This window comes from Phyllostomus discolor, chromosome 2 (assembly GCF_004126475.2).
Source record: "Phyllostomus discolor isolate MPI-MPIP mPhyDis1 chromosome 2, mPhyDis1.pri.v3, whole genome shotgun sequence".
Taxonomy (NCBI): Eukaryota; Metazoa; Chordata; class Mammalia; order Chiroptera; family Phyllostomidae; genus Phyllostomus; species Phyllostomus discolor.
Window position 1 is genome coordinate 45,176,822 of NC_040904.2, and position 17,497 is coordinate 45,194,318.

The window sequence follows — 17,497 nt, forward strand, 5'->3', positions numbered from 1 at the left end:
TTTTATTTATTTATTTTTTAGAGAGTGGGGAAGGGAGGGAGAAACAGAGGGAGAGAAACATCAGTCAGTTGCCTCTTGCACACCCGCAACTGGGGACCTGGCCACAACCCAGGCATGTGCCCTGACCGGGAATTGAACGGTGACCTTTCAGTTTGCAGGCTGGTGCTCAGTCCACTGAGCCATACCAGCCAGGGCTAGTTTTTTGTTGTTTTTACAATGAAAAACATACTATATTCATTCAAGACTTCTCTATCGGAACTTTTGATAGTTTTGTTTGGGATCACAGGTGAAAATACTGTGAAAACAGCATCACACTGAAGGACAACACCTTGAGCCCATTTATTTATTTACTTATTCATTCAAAACTTTATTGAGTTATGATTACATACCATATAATTAACCCATTTAAGGCATACAACTCAATATTCTCTTTAGTAGAGTTACAGAGTTTTGTAACCACAATAATTTCACAACATTTTCATTAGCCCAGAAAGAAATCCTGTACCACTGGCAGCCACCCCCCATTCCTGACCCCCAATCATTCCAGCCTTTGGCAACCTCTAATCTGCTCTCTGTTTCTGCAGATTTGCTTGTTCTGAACATTTCATACAAATGTTCACATAATATTTCACCTTTTGTGACTGGGTTCTTTCACTTAGCAACATATTTTCAAGGTCCATTATGTTGTAGCCTGTATCGGTATTTCGTCTCTTTCCATGGCCGAATACCCTATTGCATGGCTATTCCACACTCGGTTCCCGCCTCCACCAGCGACGGACATTTCCTCTGTTTCCAATTTGGGGCTATTGCGAATGATTCTGCTGTAAACGTTTCTGTACCAGTCTTTTGTATTGACCAACCCCTCAACATTCAACCACACAAAACATTAAAAGAGAAGTCTTATAACAAAACTGTATAAGAAATTTTGGAATCATTTTAGATTTTTCAAGACTCAACCATTTTCATACCCAACATCACAAAGGCTTATCATGACAGGAAAACTGGCATCATTACAGAATCCAAATCTAACACGGACTCAGAGGAGACTACATGTTCTCTTAAGATCCCTTCTTACGCTAAGTCAACAACTTTCTACTATCTATTATTTCTCCATGAACAGAAGAGTAAAGAAAGACCAGGACATCCCCTGATCTCGAGGGAATTATCAACAAACATTACTAAGCCCCCTGCAAGCAGCAAGCACAACTGTGGCATGTGCAACGGGGCCTTGGACAGAGGCCACGTATTGAGCGTGACTTGTGGAACCACTCCGAGTTCCCCATTCTGGTCTAAAGTACTTCCCAACTGTGTCTTGTCTACAACTTCTACTTTGTTTAGCCTTTCATACTTCAGCCTCTGCATACTGCCTCTCCTTGGGCAGCTTTTCACACTCACTCACAGAGACCTCACCATGTACTCTACCCTGCCAACTATCTCCATTCCACCCTGAGACTATGAACTGAACCTGATCACGGACATCCATGCTGGATTAGTCTGAACTCTAGGTCCGCCAAGTGCTGTGCAAGAAACTCAGGGGAGACACAATGAATGTTTGTTGAATGAAGGACCCGTGAGATTTCCCATTAGTGCTAGTGTGTGAGGCTGAAGGGGGTCAAAATTATTTTATAATTTAGTTGCTTTTTCAGTTATTAATTGATTACATATTTCTCTAATGATAAAAGCATTTGAGAACCTCAACGTATTCCTGAGGCTCTCTTCTTAGCTATTAAGGTATTAACTGGAGTTTATTCATTGGGATTGAAGGCATTTATCTGATAAGGACAGATTCAGAGGCATAGGAAGCACATTACTGAATATTTGACCCATTGGAATAAACAGACAGAAGACCCAAAGAGGAAGTTTAGCTGATTATTTCTTTAGCTTTGTATTTCAGAGCAATTTTTAAATTGAGTTTACTGGGGTGACACTGGTTCACAAAACCATATAGGTTTCAAGTCTACAACTCAATAAAACATCATCTGCACCCAGCACTGTGCACCCATCACCTCAAGGAAAGCCTTTTTCCAACCAGAGCAACCTATTTTAGACCTTTGGATTTAATCTCAATGAAATCCAGTGAGCATTACCTGCTGCCAGCGTGTGAGGCATAACCCGAAAGGCGGAATCACAGGTTACTGCTGGGGGGTCCTACCAAACTCTGCCATTTTTTCAGAGGAGGATTTCCTTGGGAAGCCAATTTTTTCAGATAGTCACAAGGCTCTAGTTGGGGAATATCAGGATTCTGCCTGTAATATTTCTGCAACTTCTCTAGCACTGTGGGCAAACCAACTGTGGAAGCATAAAACATGGGTCCACCCCTGTGCCTTGGCCATCCATACCCATGCAAATACACAACATCAATGTGATCTGGGCTGGCAGCTATCCCATCTCCCAAGATGCGGAATGCTTCGTTGATGAGTGAATATAAGCAGCGCTCCAGGATCTCATCCTTGCTAATGCTATGTGGTTCAATTCCATAGGTTTCCCTGTACTGTGACAGAAACTTGGAAATCCAGGGATCAGGTTTGTGAATCCTACCCAGTGGCTTGTCATATTGGTACCAACCCTTACCTGTCTTCTGGCCAAATCGCCCTGCCTCACAGAGCATATCAGGAATTGGGCAGTATCTACTGTTGCCTCGCTTTCGGGCAGGAGTCCCTGGAGGCAGCATGGGTCCAGTAAGACCTTGCCCCTTTCGAGATCTCCAAGCCACATCTAACCCCGCAAGATCAGACACTCTAAAAGGTCCCATTTTGAAACCAAAGTCTTCTAGCACCTCATCTATCTCCTCTGGTGTACTGCCATCTTCTAACAAGAAATACGTCTGATTGTAATAAGGGCTCAACATTCGATTCCCAACAAACCCAAAACAGTTGCCTACCACTACACCAAATTTTCCAATTTTTTTCGATAAGTTCATAACAGTGGCAATAGTAGTGGGGGAGGAGTATCGGCTGGGAATAACCTCTAACAACTTCATGACATGAGCTGGTGAGAAGAAATGGGTGCCAATGACCAAGTGAGGACGATCAGTGGAAGAAGCAATCTCATCAACATCCAAGGCCGACGTATTGGTGCACAAAAAAGCTTCTGGCTTGCACATGGCTGACAGCTCAGCAAAGACCTGCTTCTTTAGGTTAATTTCTTCAAATACTGCTTCAATGACTAAATCTACACCACTAAGCTCCTTCATAGATGTGGTTAATCTGGGTTTTGGTCCTGACCAAGGGTGGCCACTTTTCTGCATTTTGGATACTTCTTTTTCCAAGATGGAGGTTATAACAGTCTTTGCAGTTTCTAGCTGCTTCTTGTCTGATTCCACAGCAATCACAGGAATCTTGGCCTTTGCAAGAGAAATGACAATGCCTCGACCCATTGTTCCCAAACCTGTAGATAAGAGTAAAAGAGGAAAAAGTGATTCAATGGTACTGAGAACTGGAAAATTACTTGGTGGATGCAAGGCTTCTGTGGCAATGTGGCATTTAAAGAGATCAATTCAAGGAACATAAATGGATTGAATACTAGTTAAGGCTAGCCACTGCATTGTGTGCTTTAGAGTATATCACACACACACATACACTATTAAAACTAATAAACAAGTTCAGCAAAGTCACAGGATTCAAAGTCAATATACAAAAATCAACTGTATTTCAACACACTGGCAATGAGCTGATGTGTTCATGAAATGAAGAAAACAATTCTGCTTACAATAGTATCAAAAATAAAATACTTCAGAATAAATTTAATGAAAAATTTAAAAACCTGTACACCAAGCCTAGAAAACATTACTGAAAGAAATTAAAGACCTAAATAAATGGAAAGAATTTCATGTTCACTATTCAGTATTGTTGAGATGGCAATACCACCCAAACTGATCTGCAAATCCAGTCAATCCCTATCAAAAATCTAACTGGGGTTTTTTTTTGAGGAAATTAATAAACTCATTCTAACAATTGTATAGAAATACAAAGAACCCAGAATAACCAAAACAATATTGAAAAATAAGAACAAGTTGGAGAACTCACGCTTCCCAATATCAAAACTTATGACAAAGCTACCGTATTCAAGGCAGGGAGGTCCTGGCATAAGGACAGACACATGTATCAATGGAATAGAGTAGAGAGTCCTGAAATAAATTTAGATGCTTGTGGCCAGTCAACTTTTGACAAGGATTTCAAAAAATGATATTGGGGCAACTGGATATCCACGTGCAAAAGAATGATCTGATAAGGGATTTGTATCAGACTATATAGAGAACTCCTAAACTCAACAATAAAAAGACAATTCAACTTAAAATTAGGCAAATGGTGCCCTGGCTGGTGTGGCTCAGTGGATTGAGCACTGGCCGGCAAACTGAAAGGTCACCGTTCAATTCCAGGTCAGGACACATGCCTGAGTTGCGGGCCAGGTCCCCAGTGGGGGACATGTAAGAGGCAACCACACATTGATGTTTCTCTCTCTTTCGTTCTCCCTCTCTTCCCCTCTAAAAAAAATACATAAAATCTTAAAAAAAAAAATAAAATTAGACAAATGGTCTAATAAAGATTTCTCCAAAGAAGATATACTATGCCCAATAAGCATATAAAGAGATGCCTAACATCAATAGTCATTAAGGAAATTCAATTCAAAACCACAATGAGCTGACACTTTATATCCACTAGGTTAGCTATAATTAAAATGACAATAACAAGTTCTGGCAAGGATGTGGAGAAAATGGAACCCTGATACATTGCTGGAAGACTGTAAAATGGTATTGCTGCTGTGGAAAAACTGTTGGAAGTTCCTCAAATGTTAAATATGAACTTGTCACATGATCCAGAAATTTCACTCCTAGGTAGGAAGGTATGGAGGTAGGTAGGTAAATATGTGTACATACATCCCTAAGAGAATTTAAGACGTATGTCCACATGAGACTTGTACATAAATGTTCTGAGCATCATTATTCAAAATAGCCAAAGGCAGAAGCAACCAAATGCCCATCAAATGATGAATGGATAAACAACATGTGGTATATTCAAACAGCAGAATATTATTCAGCCATAAAAAGAAATGAAGTACTGATATACACTACAGTCTGGATGAACCTTAAAAATATTATGCTGTGAAAGAAGCTGTATACAAAAGGCCACATGTTAAATGATTCTGTTTATATGAAATGTCCGGATTAGGCAAATACATAGAGAAGAGAGTGGGTTAGTGGTTGCCAGGGGCTGGGGAAAGGAGAATGAGTGATGACTGGTAATGGGTAAAGGGTTTCTTTTCAGGATAATGAAAATGTTTTAAAATTGATTGAATATCTAAATGCCATGGAAGTATATTCTTTTTTGGTGACACTGTTATTATGTATTTAAATTTTTTAAAATTATGGTAAAATCCATATAAAATTTACATCAATTTACAGGTTAGTGCATTAAGTATGTTCACATTGTGATGCAATTAGCACGACCATCCACCTCCGAAACGCTTTTCATCTCGAAAAACTCAAACTCTGTATGCAGTAAACAATACTTCCCCTTTCGTCCTTCCCTGCCGCCACTGGCAACCACTATTCTACTTTCTGTCTCTATGAATACTTTAGGCATCTCCTATACAAGTGGAATCATATAGAAGTTGTTCCTTTATAACTAGCTTATTTCACTTAACACAGTATCTTCAAGGTTCATCTGTGTTGTATTATGTATCAGAATTTCCTACATTTTTAGGGCTGAATAATACCCCATTGCATGTATACACTGCATTTTGTTTATACATTCATCCACTGATGGACACTTGGGTTGTTTCTACTTTAGACTATTGTGAATGATGCTGCTGTGAACACAAGTGCACAAATACCTGTTGGTGTCCCTGCTTGGCATTCTTTTGGGTATGTGCTCAGAGGTGGAACTGCTGGGTCAGATGGTAGTTCTATCTTTAATGTTTCGAGGAACTGCCATGCTTTTTCCACAGTAGCTATATCATTTTCCAATGAACTCTTTAAAATGGTAAATTTTATGGTATATGAGTTATATCTCCATAAAACTGTTAAAAATATTAAAAGTACCAATTCTCAGGGAGCCTATATAATCTAGTAGTGTGAAGAAGAAAAGTTCACAATATCTATCCTATAAGGTAAAGTAAGTGATGTGAGAACTTTGAATGTCTTTGATGATTCAAAAAAAAGATTTTATTTGGTTGAATGATTCAAGAAAAGCTTCAATATTAAGATATTTGAAGAAAGATCATATTGAAGTGGGTGAAATCGAGAAAGTTGAACTATCCAAGCTGGGGAAGGAAAAGGGAAAGGGAATAATGTTTTAAGCAAAAGCAAGAAGAATAGACAATGAAGAAAAAGTATTCAGTGGCAGAGAGGTTGCTCTTCCTTCCCCACACCATTTCATTTTCCTCCTGGACACATGAGAGACTGTGCTTTCCATATATCCCTTGTACCCTGGCAGGGCCTGTGACTACTTCTGGGCCATGAAATGGTCGGGGGTGTGCATGGGATCTACTATTGGCCCATAAAAGCTCCCACAAGATCTCACATTATCTCCTGAAGATAGAAAATGCAGAGAACAACTGCATTTTGTTGTTCTCGGAAGGCCTTGAAAGAGACGCTAAAGACCAGGCAAATCTGGTCTTTATTCTAGCAAATCTGGACCAAGGCCTGTTTCTATATTGCGTGCAAGCTAAAAATGTTTTCACATTTTAAACAGTTGAAAAACTAAAAAATAAAGAAGAAGAAGAAGAAGAAGAAGAAGAAGAAGGGTATTTTATGACACAAGAAATTGTATCAAATCCAAATTTCAGTGTTTATAGATAAAGTTTTATCAGAACACAACCACACTAATTTGTTTTCATGTTCTCGATGGCTGTGTTTGTGCTCAAAGAAAGGGTTGGGTAGTTGCAACAGAGATCACAGAACCCACAAAGCCTAAAATATTAGTTATCTGGCACTTCACAGAAAAAGTCTGCTGGCCCTCGTCCGAGGGAATGGCAGAGCCGTTAACTGGAAGGAGCCGGGTCCTAGAATGACCTAGCAGAGCACACAGGAAATACATCTTTATTGGGTTAAACTACTGAGATTGTTGGGTGACCTGTTACATCAGCTGGTTATCTGTTACTTAACCAACCCGTTGTGGATAAAACAGCTTTGTGAAAGCCATTCATATATTATACTCTTCTATAGTTCATGTTGACTAAATTTGGGGATTGGTTTTGAACATAGAATGTTTCAGTCATAAAAAACCCCACTGATTTCATTTCTTTGGAACACAGTTATTTAATTTTCAAATTTTATTAACTTATTTTATATTATATATAATTACTAAATATATTAAATTATTAAAATGTTTAGTTTTCCAAATTTGCTACATATCTGCATTTCACCCAGTAACGAGAAGGCTTAACAGCTCTCACTGCTGTAGCAACTTGCATCCTGAGCTTGAGCCTGGGGAGCGAGTGGGGCTCAAAGGCCCGGGCCCCCAGCTTTCAGTCCCAACCTTCATACAAAACGTCTACAGTTACAGAAGTCACGATCTCATAGGGACAATAACAATAAGGATTAATGAGAAGTTATGAGGAAGTGCTGCGTGAACTGTAACAGAAGGTAAGTGATACCTCAGAACTGAAAGCAGAGCAGGGAAGGGAAGCCGCCTTGCGAAGGTGGAGTACAGCTCCTCGGGGCTCACCCCTCAGAGCAGGTGGGCCCCGGGGTCACGGAGGCGACAGAGCAACTCATGATCCCCGACCACAAGAGTGGAGCCGCTTAATGCCTCCTAGAAGTGTCCTGGCTATCACTTTAGATCTTCTTAAGTTTAGTTCTAGAAACGGACATTTTTCACTTAATCATGGAAATAAAAACATACATGAAAGCACAATACCACTGACCCTTGGAAACACAAGTTTGACCTGAGTAGGTTTACTTATATGCAGATTTTTTTCAATAAACATAGCAAATGTATTTTCACTTCCTTATGATTTTCTTAATAGCATTTTTTCTCTAGCTTCCTTTATTGTAAGAATATATATAACATTCAAAATATGTGTTAATCAACTATGCTGTTAGTAAGGCTTCTGGCCAATAGTAGGCTAATAGTAGTTACATGTTGGGGAAGTCAGAAGTTACCCATGGATTTTCAACTGCTCAGGGAATTGGATCCTCTAACCCCTGCATTTTTCAAGGGTCAACTGTATACATTTCTTTCAAAAAGCCCTTAACTCCTAACATGTCTGCTCACACCCTTGTGGTCTCAAGATATTCAGCCCTGTCTGGTAAAGAGCTGAAGGACCAAGTCTTTCACTGCTGGTTCCTGTGTTTTCATAGGTACCTTCTGTATTTATACTGAATTTAGTTTGCTGATTTTTCCTCATTAAACAAATACAGACGGTGGCAAGGAGTCCTGCTCTGCTACCAGATTTTTGCCTTTACCTGCCACGGAATTAAATTTGGTCAGAAACCGCTTCTGCTAAGAGAAGTAAATAGGGAGTAAGGGATGCTTTAACTACTGGTCAACTTTTTGGTCAGCTGTGGTCTTCTCCCCTCCTGACAGCCGATCTGGTCTGAGGAGCCGGGGCCTGGGCTCGTGGAAGCACAGGGCTGGGCCTTTGTCAGGAGGCAGAGAAGATGGGCAGTGAATTGTGGAGTTTGAGGACATTGGCCAGAGGCAGGCTGAAGTGATGGCTCTGAAAATTAAAGTTGAGTAGAGGAAAAAGTAAAGAGTTGCTGATCAAGTAGTGGAAGTAATTAGAATAACCAGCAAAGTGATGTGGAAAGATACCAGGTTGTGGTGAAAAGGTGACATGTCAAATGTCAGAGGCAGAGAAATGTTCGGGCAAGGAGAAGACCTGTAGTGAGGCCTCATTTGCAATGAGGCCATAAATGTGGGTCACAGAAGTGAAATGAGGCGAGTGCCACTGGATCTAAGGAGGCAAAAGAACCCAGAGCAACACGGTTCAATGAACTGTCCACACAGAAATGAAGATAATCAGATTGGCAGCAGGATTTGGGCCAAAATGGGTAACTGTGAGCCAGTTACCAAAATTTTCAGCAAATGAGAGGGACCAATGACAGCAACGAAGGGGGACAGAGAGACTGGAACCTACGGCAGGACCACAGAGACCGTCCTGAAAGGGCTGGAAAGTGACGATGAGGTCCATGGAGTGTGAGAGACGCAGTATCATTCTCTTGAGAGGGCTGCAGGAGCAACAGCGGCCCTGGGTAAGCCAGGATTCAAGTGGGAGACAGAGGGGGGAGCCAAGTGAAGCAGATGAGGCTGCAGGAAGGTTCCAGAGGGCATAGCACGCAGTGGGAGATGCATCACACAGATGAAATGCAGAGCAGTGTGGGGATAAACATGAAGAAGGGAAATAACCAAACTGAGTTTATTTTTATCTACATTGTCTTTTGTATATTTAAAACATTTCTTTTTTTCCTCAAATGTTTTTCAGAATGATGTAGGGTATACTTAAAAAAAAAAACAACTTCAAATTTTTAAACATTCCATGCCAGATAAACCTGAAGTCTTTTCAAAAAGGCTTGTGAAGAAGAAATGGGGAAACTCGCAAACAATGGCTAACAAGCAATACAGATAAACGTAAGTTTGGCTATTATTTTGCACTAATTATTCCTGGCTTGAAGGAATATAGGGAAGAAGAAACTAGTAAATATACAACGAGAAACAAATACTTGTGTTGCTGAAAGACTACCAAAAAAGGAACACTTATATTTCTTTGTCACATTATTCATCCACCTCCTTAAAAAATCACAAGTGAATGGAGTCAGTGCTGGAAGGAGCTCAGTGTGTCTGTACCAAAGACCTAGTACTTCATAACTGGCAATTTGCACATCTTACTCCCTTTCCCCTTTTCACTGATCTACCCAATACCCCTCTCATCAGAATTTTCTCTGTATCTACGAGTTCGTTTCTGGTTTGTTTGCTCATTTATTTTGTTTTTTAGATTCCACATATAAGCAAAATCACATGATATTTGTCTTTCTCTGTCTGACTTATTTCACACAGCATAACCCTCTAGGTCCGTTCATGTTGTCACAAATGGCAAGACTTCCTTCTTTTTATGACTGAATGGTATTCCACTGTTAGAGTGTGTACCACTATGGTGTCAGATGGGTATTAGACTTACCAGGGTGATCACTTCACAACTTATACAAAAGGCTAATAATCACTATGTTGTACACCTGAAACTAATATAATAGTATATGTCAAATGTAATTGAAATATTTTTAAAAGACATACTATTTTATACCTAAAATTGAATGAGATGACAGACTAAGAAGATACAGAGTAAGCTCTTTCCCTCCAGGCTGGGTGGGGTGCTAAAGGGCCAAGTGAGGACTAATAAAGTTGATACTTTTAGTAAACTATGAACCTCTTCCACCAAAAGACTGTATATGAGCTGAAACATATACCATTATGCTTCCCATTTCATGGGGTTTAAAATCCACACAAGACCATTTTGGGGCCAAGACTAAGAGCAATGGAGATTAAGAAGGTGGCTCGAAGAAGTCAATCAGAGATCTAGCTTCTGAGGAAAGAAGACATGTGTTCAGAAAAATTCCAGGGGTCAAAAGTAGGGAAACCCCTGCTTCAAAGTTCCGATGGATTTGAGGACAGTGGTTTCAAAGTAGAAGTGAATGGTTCCAGGGACCAGAAAGACAGACATCGTTCTGAATGTCTAGTTACAAGAGTGACAGGACACACCTTAAAATGTGGTACAAATAACAATTGTTGGGAAATGCAAGAGTGACAGAGTCATACAGGGAAGAGGTTGGGGTGAGTGAAAGACGTCCAGACCATTTGTGTTTAGCTCCTTGTTGAGAAGGTTAGTGTCTCTAGGCCTCACAGGTAAAATGAAGATAGCTCATGGGCTAGGGTGAACATTAAGTTTGCTAACACATGTAATATATTTAGCATAGAAACTGGCACTTGGTGGCCCTAAGTGGATGATATTAGCACTGTACACATGCAGATCTGCAGAATGACATTAACTACCCCATGTTCTTACCGAGAACGCCAACTGAGGAGATGGGCCGGGCCGACGCTGTTTTCCAGGATGCTCCAGAGGGTACTGACCACTTATTTGCATTCCTCTCAGCGAAGAAAGCATACTGCAGGGCTCTAGCCTGCCCTGATTGCTTAAGGTACATAAACAGCTCCTCCTCCTTCTTGATGCCCACCTCATAGGGATACTGTACAGCAGCCTGGACCGCGCGGACACAAGCCTCCTGAGCAAGGCACCCAGGGTGCTGCTTCCGCATTTTCAGAAGGGCTTCACTGAAAATAGACTCCATGTTGGGCAACCTCTGAACTGGCCTGTTGCAGAGCCTACGGGATTCTAGAGGCTGATCTGAAAGAAAGAAAAGAGAAAATCAGATCCTTGGAAATGTTACTTATACTAAAGGAAAATAAGCAAACAATAATGATAATAATCTGTTCAAATTCAAAGTACAAAATTAAATGCTACTCGACAAGATATTTAATGTAACACTCATACCAAAGTCTCTAATGTCTTTGCAACTGAGTTCTGCAAGAATTTAATGGATCCAAAGCAATTTCAATTTTCCTAATTCAGGCCTCTAAGCAGCTTTTCCCATTATTCCAATTTCATAATGGATCAAATATTAATCTGTCAGTCAGTTTAAGGAAAATAGCTCTGAGTTAATAATATTTTAGATTCAAAGTAATTTTAACTTGATTCCTAACAGTAACAAGAACTTAAAAATACCCAGAAGAGAAGACAGTGTGACACTGGCACTAGGATAGACATACAAGTCGACAGAAGAGAACTGAGAGCTCAGAAATAAATTCTTGTAATGAATGCCAATCAATTTTCAACAAAGGTGTCCAAACAATTCATAGGAGAAAAAAGAAGAGTTTTTATCAACAAATAGCACTGACACAACTGGATATCCATATGCAAAAAATAAATAAATAAACTTAGATCCCTACTGAACACCATATATAAACATTACCTCAAAATTGATCATAACTCTGAGTTGAAGACCTAAAACTATAAAAATTTCTAGAATTAAACACAGGAGAAACTTTTGTGACATTGGGTTAGGCAAAATGTTTTTTAGCAGGATCCATGAGAGAAAAATCAATTAATTAGACTTCATTGAAATTAAAAACTTCTGTACTTCAAAGAACACCATTAAGAAAATGAAATGATAAGCCATAGGCTGGGAGAAAATATTTGCATGGTGAGCAGAATGATGACTGCCCCACCCCCGCCAAATGTCCAGAACTTAATGACTTTCCAGGGCAAAGGGACTCTACAGATACTATTAAGGTTAAAGGCCTTGAGATGTGAGATATGGAGATTATCCTGGATGATCCAGGTTGGCCCAGTCTAATCACATGAGTCCTTAAAAGAGGAGAGCCTTTCCTGGCTACTGTGAAAAAGAGAGTTGATGAGGAAGAGTCAGAAAGATGCAACAGGGAAAGACTCAACCTGTTGGCAATGACGTGGCTTTGAAGACGGAGGAAGGGGGCCGGGAACCAAGAAACACTGTGGCCTCTAGAAGCTAGGAATGCCCTCAGTTTACAGCCAACATAGGACTGTGGTTCTACAATGCAAGGTACTGAATTCCACCAACAATGGATTCTCCCCTGCAGCTTTTAGGAAGGAGTGAACCCGCATACACACTCCATTAAGACCCCTACCAGACTTGTGGCCTTTAGATGGGTAAGAAAATAAATTTGCGTTGCTTAAACTGCTAAGCTTGTGGTAATTTATTATCAAAGCTATAGAAAAAGTAATATAACTTGAAAATCAAATATATAATAAAGAATTTGTATTCACAATATATAAAGAACTCTGCTCTGACTGGTGTGGCTCAGCTGGTTAGGCATCATCCTACAAGGCAAAAGGTCACTGGTTCAATTCCCAGTCACGACACACGCTTAGATTGTGGGTTCAGTCCCCAGTTGGCATGAGTACAGAAGCAACAGATGGATGTTTCTCTGTCACATCAATGTTTCTCTCCGTCTCTTTCTCCATCCCTTCTTCCCTCTAAAAATAAAATCATATACATATACATATGACACTGATGACTCAATAATAAGAGGGCAAGCAATCTAAATTTTTTAAATGGGCAAAGCCTGAGTGGCTATTTCACAATAGAGTATATACAAATGGCTAATAAGCATGTGAAATGACGTTTCACATCATTTCTCTTAGAGAAATGCAAATTCAGACCACAATGAGCGTGTAGGCAGATTCCAAACAGCGTCATTTCTGAGATTAAAGTACAAAAATCTCTGGCTTTGGTCTTTCTCACCCTCTCTTGCTCTCTCACTTCCTCCTTCTGAAGGAAGCCAGCTGCCACGTGTGACAGTCCTTTGGTGAAGCCCATGTGGCAGAGGGCAAAGAAGGCTTTCACCCAACAGCCAGAGAGGAACTGAGGCCCTCGGTTTAATGGACCATAAGAAACAGAATCCTTCCAGCACCCACGTGAGCCTGAAGCAGACCCTCTCCCAGTCTAGCCTTCAGATGAATACAGCCCCTTCAACATCCTGAATGTAACACTATGTGAAATCCTAAACCAGACGATTTAGCTAACCACACCCAGATTCCTGACCCACAGAAACAGCAAGATTTTAATAAGTGTTCAATTTTAAGTAGCTAAATTTTGGGGCAATTTGTTATGCAGCTTTATATAATTAATACAGATGCACTAAAATGACTACAATAAAAAAGACATCAATATGAAATGTTGGTGATGATGTGGAGTAACTGGAACCCTGATACATTGCTTGAAAGAATATAAAATAGTACATCCACTTTAGAAATCAGTTTGACAGTTTCTTGAAAAAAGTAACATAAACTTACTTTTCAACCCAGCAATTCTACTCCTAGGAATCCACCCAAGAGAAATGAAAATCTGCATGTCCATATAAAACACATATGAATATTCATAGCAGCAGTATTCATAAGAGTTGAAAACTGGACACAATCCAAATACCCATCAGCTGATGAATGGGTAAAGAAAATGTGGTCTAGCCATCCAAGGGAACACCACTCAGTGATGAAAGGGACAAACTACTGATGCATGCTACAGATGAACCTCAAAAACATCATGCTGACTGAAAGAGCCAGGTGCAAAGACTACCTACTGTATGGTGCTGTTTATAGCACGTGTCCAGAAAAGACAAATGTATAGAGACAGAGAAGTCTATGCTTGCCTGGGGCTGGGGGCTAACTGCAAAAGACCATGAGGGGACTTTCTCAGGTGGATGAAACCTAAGGCTGACTTATAAAGATGGGTGCAGAACTCTACAAGTCAAATCATGCCTCATTAAAGCTGTTCCAAATCCCAAGAAAAAAATTTATCAAGATAGGTGCTAAGATAATATAACATTTTATTGATGAACATAAGCTAAGACCTTAATAGAGAGAGCCTATGTTCCTGGATATAAATATTTAGTAGCATGAAAATATAAATATTTCCATACATGTACATTATATATAAACATCTAATCAGAATCCTTATTGTCCTAATTTTTAAAAAACTCAGTAGAAAAAAAACTCAGTAGAATGATTCTACATTTGCATAAAAGAATAAAGGTATAACAAATTACACTCTCAATAATGTTTTCTAAAACAGTATACCATAAACTGTTTTCTTAAAAGTGCTGCCATCTCTTCAAAAATAAACCATTATATGAAAAATGTACACCTTAGTTAGAGAAAAAAACCCTACCAAACCTCATGTGCAGTTTCACTATAAAAAGACATGAATGTGACGTCTGGCATTCCTGTGTTACTATGTGTCCAACGGAGGCTGAGTAAGGTTGGGATGTAATCACATCCACTTGGACGTATATCTGTGAAGCATTATACAATTTCATCAACCTTTTTAACCTAGCCGGGGAGACTGTTTTAACACTTGATTACTATATAGAACTGAAAAGATTGACAGCATGGACGAAACTGGAGAGCATTATGCTAAGTGAAATAGGCCAGGCAGTGAAAGACAAATACCACATGGTCTTACCTATAAGTGGACCCTAATCAGCAAAACAAACAAGCAAGCAAAACAGAACCAGACACATGGAAATAAAGAACAAACTGACTGTGACCAGGTGGGAGAGGGAGGAGCGGGGAAGGGGGAAATGGGGGAAAGAAGGTGAAGGGTCAAGTCCAAGAACATGTACAAAGGACCCATGGACAAAGACAAGCGGGGGCAGGGCGTGGGGGGTGGGTATTGAATGTGGGAGATGGGGGATGGGTAGGGCAGGGGAGAGTAATGGGGGGAAAATGGGGACAACCGTAACTGAACAACAATAAAAAAAATTGATGCTGTCCCGTCTGATGTTAAGAATAGGATTCAGGAAAGGACAGAAAGATGATATTAGCAGCATGTGGTCTCTCTCTGTGTGCTTTGCTATTGTTGGAAAAACATGAACTCTTACCCAACAAGCTACCCATTACTTGCTCATTTATCCAATGAGTTAACCCAACTCTCAGTTTATGAGAAGGCAAGTTCAGCAGAGAAGGATGGAGACCTTTCGAGGGCCTGATTTAACTTTTCGTGGCCCAAAAGGAAGACAAGAGTGGACAGAAGGGACAGGAAGAGGGAAAGGACCAGGGCATGGAAGACCAAGTGGATGAAGGAAGAGGGCTGAGCTGTCAGTCAGTGTGGTGGTGTAAACAGGGGGCTGACGGGGTACAGACATAGACTGGGAGGGCGGATCTCTGCCCTTGTAACATTGTAACATTGCCACTGCTTCCACCTTGGTGGGCTGCTTCTCAAACCACAGGACACATCAGAGTTATTTGAGGAGTTTTCAAAAGTTCAGATCCCCAGGCTCCACCATAGACTCAGTTAAGGGTCTTTAAGGATGCGGCCTGGGCATGAATATTTTTTTAAAATTCAACCATTGATTCTGAGGTATAGCTTCTGGGAGATCCGAAAGCAGAGTGTTATGTCAACTACTGTGTCAAGGACAGCCACAGCTCCTGGCAAATTTACCCTGGGCCAGAGACTGAAAAAAAAAGAGGAAAGAAAGAAAAAAAGAAAAAAAAGACGGCAAGAAATAATAAAAGCAAAGCTTGCTTAACGATGTGCAGTAAATATTGCTCATCAGCATAATCCTGTTATCTTGGGATACTTAGGACCTCTCAGGCTGCCAGTGGACATTCAGGGATGTCCACCAACAGCACCCATGCAGCCCAGCCTAGGGCCAGGCGAAGAGCATCCACTGGAGACTTTGGGATCAGGGCACTGTCATAGATGGTGCAATTTTCCCTGTACAATTACCTATCCCTTTCTTGCTGTTGCTGTAACTGAAGGATGCTATTACCTTACAACTTCAGTTTATTACTACAAAATCTATTCAGAATTTCTCCTTTGGTTCTGCAGGTCTGGTGTTTTCAAAGTGTATTTCTTATACACTTGGTGGTTTTAGAGTCCCGTAGTTTTGAAGCCACTCAGCTGTACCTACCTAGTAAGAGAGGCAAGTGTGTCGGGTCAGCACCCGCATTCGCTGCACAGGAAAATGGGTAAGAAAAGAACTAATTCATAATTCAAATATGCTTATGGATGAATTATTTCCTTGACCCATTCACATTTTTTCCTTAATTCCTCGAGGCTTTCTAAAGCATAATATTCAAGTTTTGATTTAAAAAGAAAGTGAATCACGCTCCTAATGGAAGAAAAGGAGGCGATTATTTTCCCTCTTTCCTTTCTGGTAAACTGACTGGAAGAGAATTTTCTCTGCCTAGGATAAAGAGAGACAACGTGCCACTTAAAGAAATGGTTTCCTAAGACATAAAGGATTCTCTCTTCTCTAATTCTGATAAATAGTAAGCTTTATCTGTCATAAGCTGTGCAAAGAACAGACAGAACAACAGTACTTTTCCAGGCTTACCGAAGGCCAGCTGCAGAAGCTGGGTAGTATGTCCAAAGGAAGTTAAATTTAAACACATGTTTAGGCCTCCTATGTAAGTCAGGGTCACTCTGCTTTTGTGAAAAATGTTTATATAAATGGTCACAGAAAGTAAAAATAAATTACAAAGAGCAAAAGATAAAGTGAAGTGAAAGGCAGATGAAATAACTAAGAATTTTTTAAAGTCACAAAATCAAAATGAACAAATAGACCAAAGTCTGTAGGCAGAATTAGAATGGTTAGAACGGCTCACCCAGCCCCAGGCAGTCACAGTGACAAGATCAGGGTCCATTACAGAGACCAGAGCAGAGCACTAGGTTCCTGAGTGGAGGCTCCCAGTCCGATGCCCCTGGGCCCGTCTTTGGATAATACACACTTCCATGCATATGATAATAGGGAGTTCTTACTCCGTTTGCGTAAAGAGAGCTCTGGCCAGAAGCAAGCGCAAATAAATAGCATTTTACAGGACCCTCCCATCCCCAGTTTAGCCAAAGCAATCTGGCTTGGAACTTCTCTGTTAAATCTATTGCACTGCAGTAACCTAAGAAGCCTCATATAACAAGAATATTAAGATGCATGAAGCTAATTAACTTTCAGAGTTAACTCTC

General features: G+C 40.3%; 1 protein-coding gene across 1 annotated transcript in view; it reads right to left on the reverse strand.

Annotated features, from left to right (window-relative positions):
- Positions 1 to 342: 342 nt before the first annotated feature.
- EHHADH (enoyl-CoA hydratase and 3-hydroxyacyl CoA dehydrogenase) overlaps positions 343 to 17,497 on the reverse strand; it is a 54,236-nt gene continuing 37,081 nt past the window's right edge. Inside the window, exons 6-7 of the mRNA XM_028504951.2 lie at positions 11,002 to 11,343; positions 343 to 3,387 (exon numbers count right to left, since the gene is read on the reverse strand). Of these exons, the coding sequence (XP_028360752.1) occupies positions 2,126 to 3,387; positions 11,002 to 11,343 (1,604 nt within the window). The 3' untranslated portion in view covers positions 343 to 2,125. The remainder of the gene's footprint in view (positions 3,388 to 11,001; positions 11,344 to 17,497) is intronic.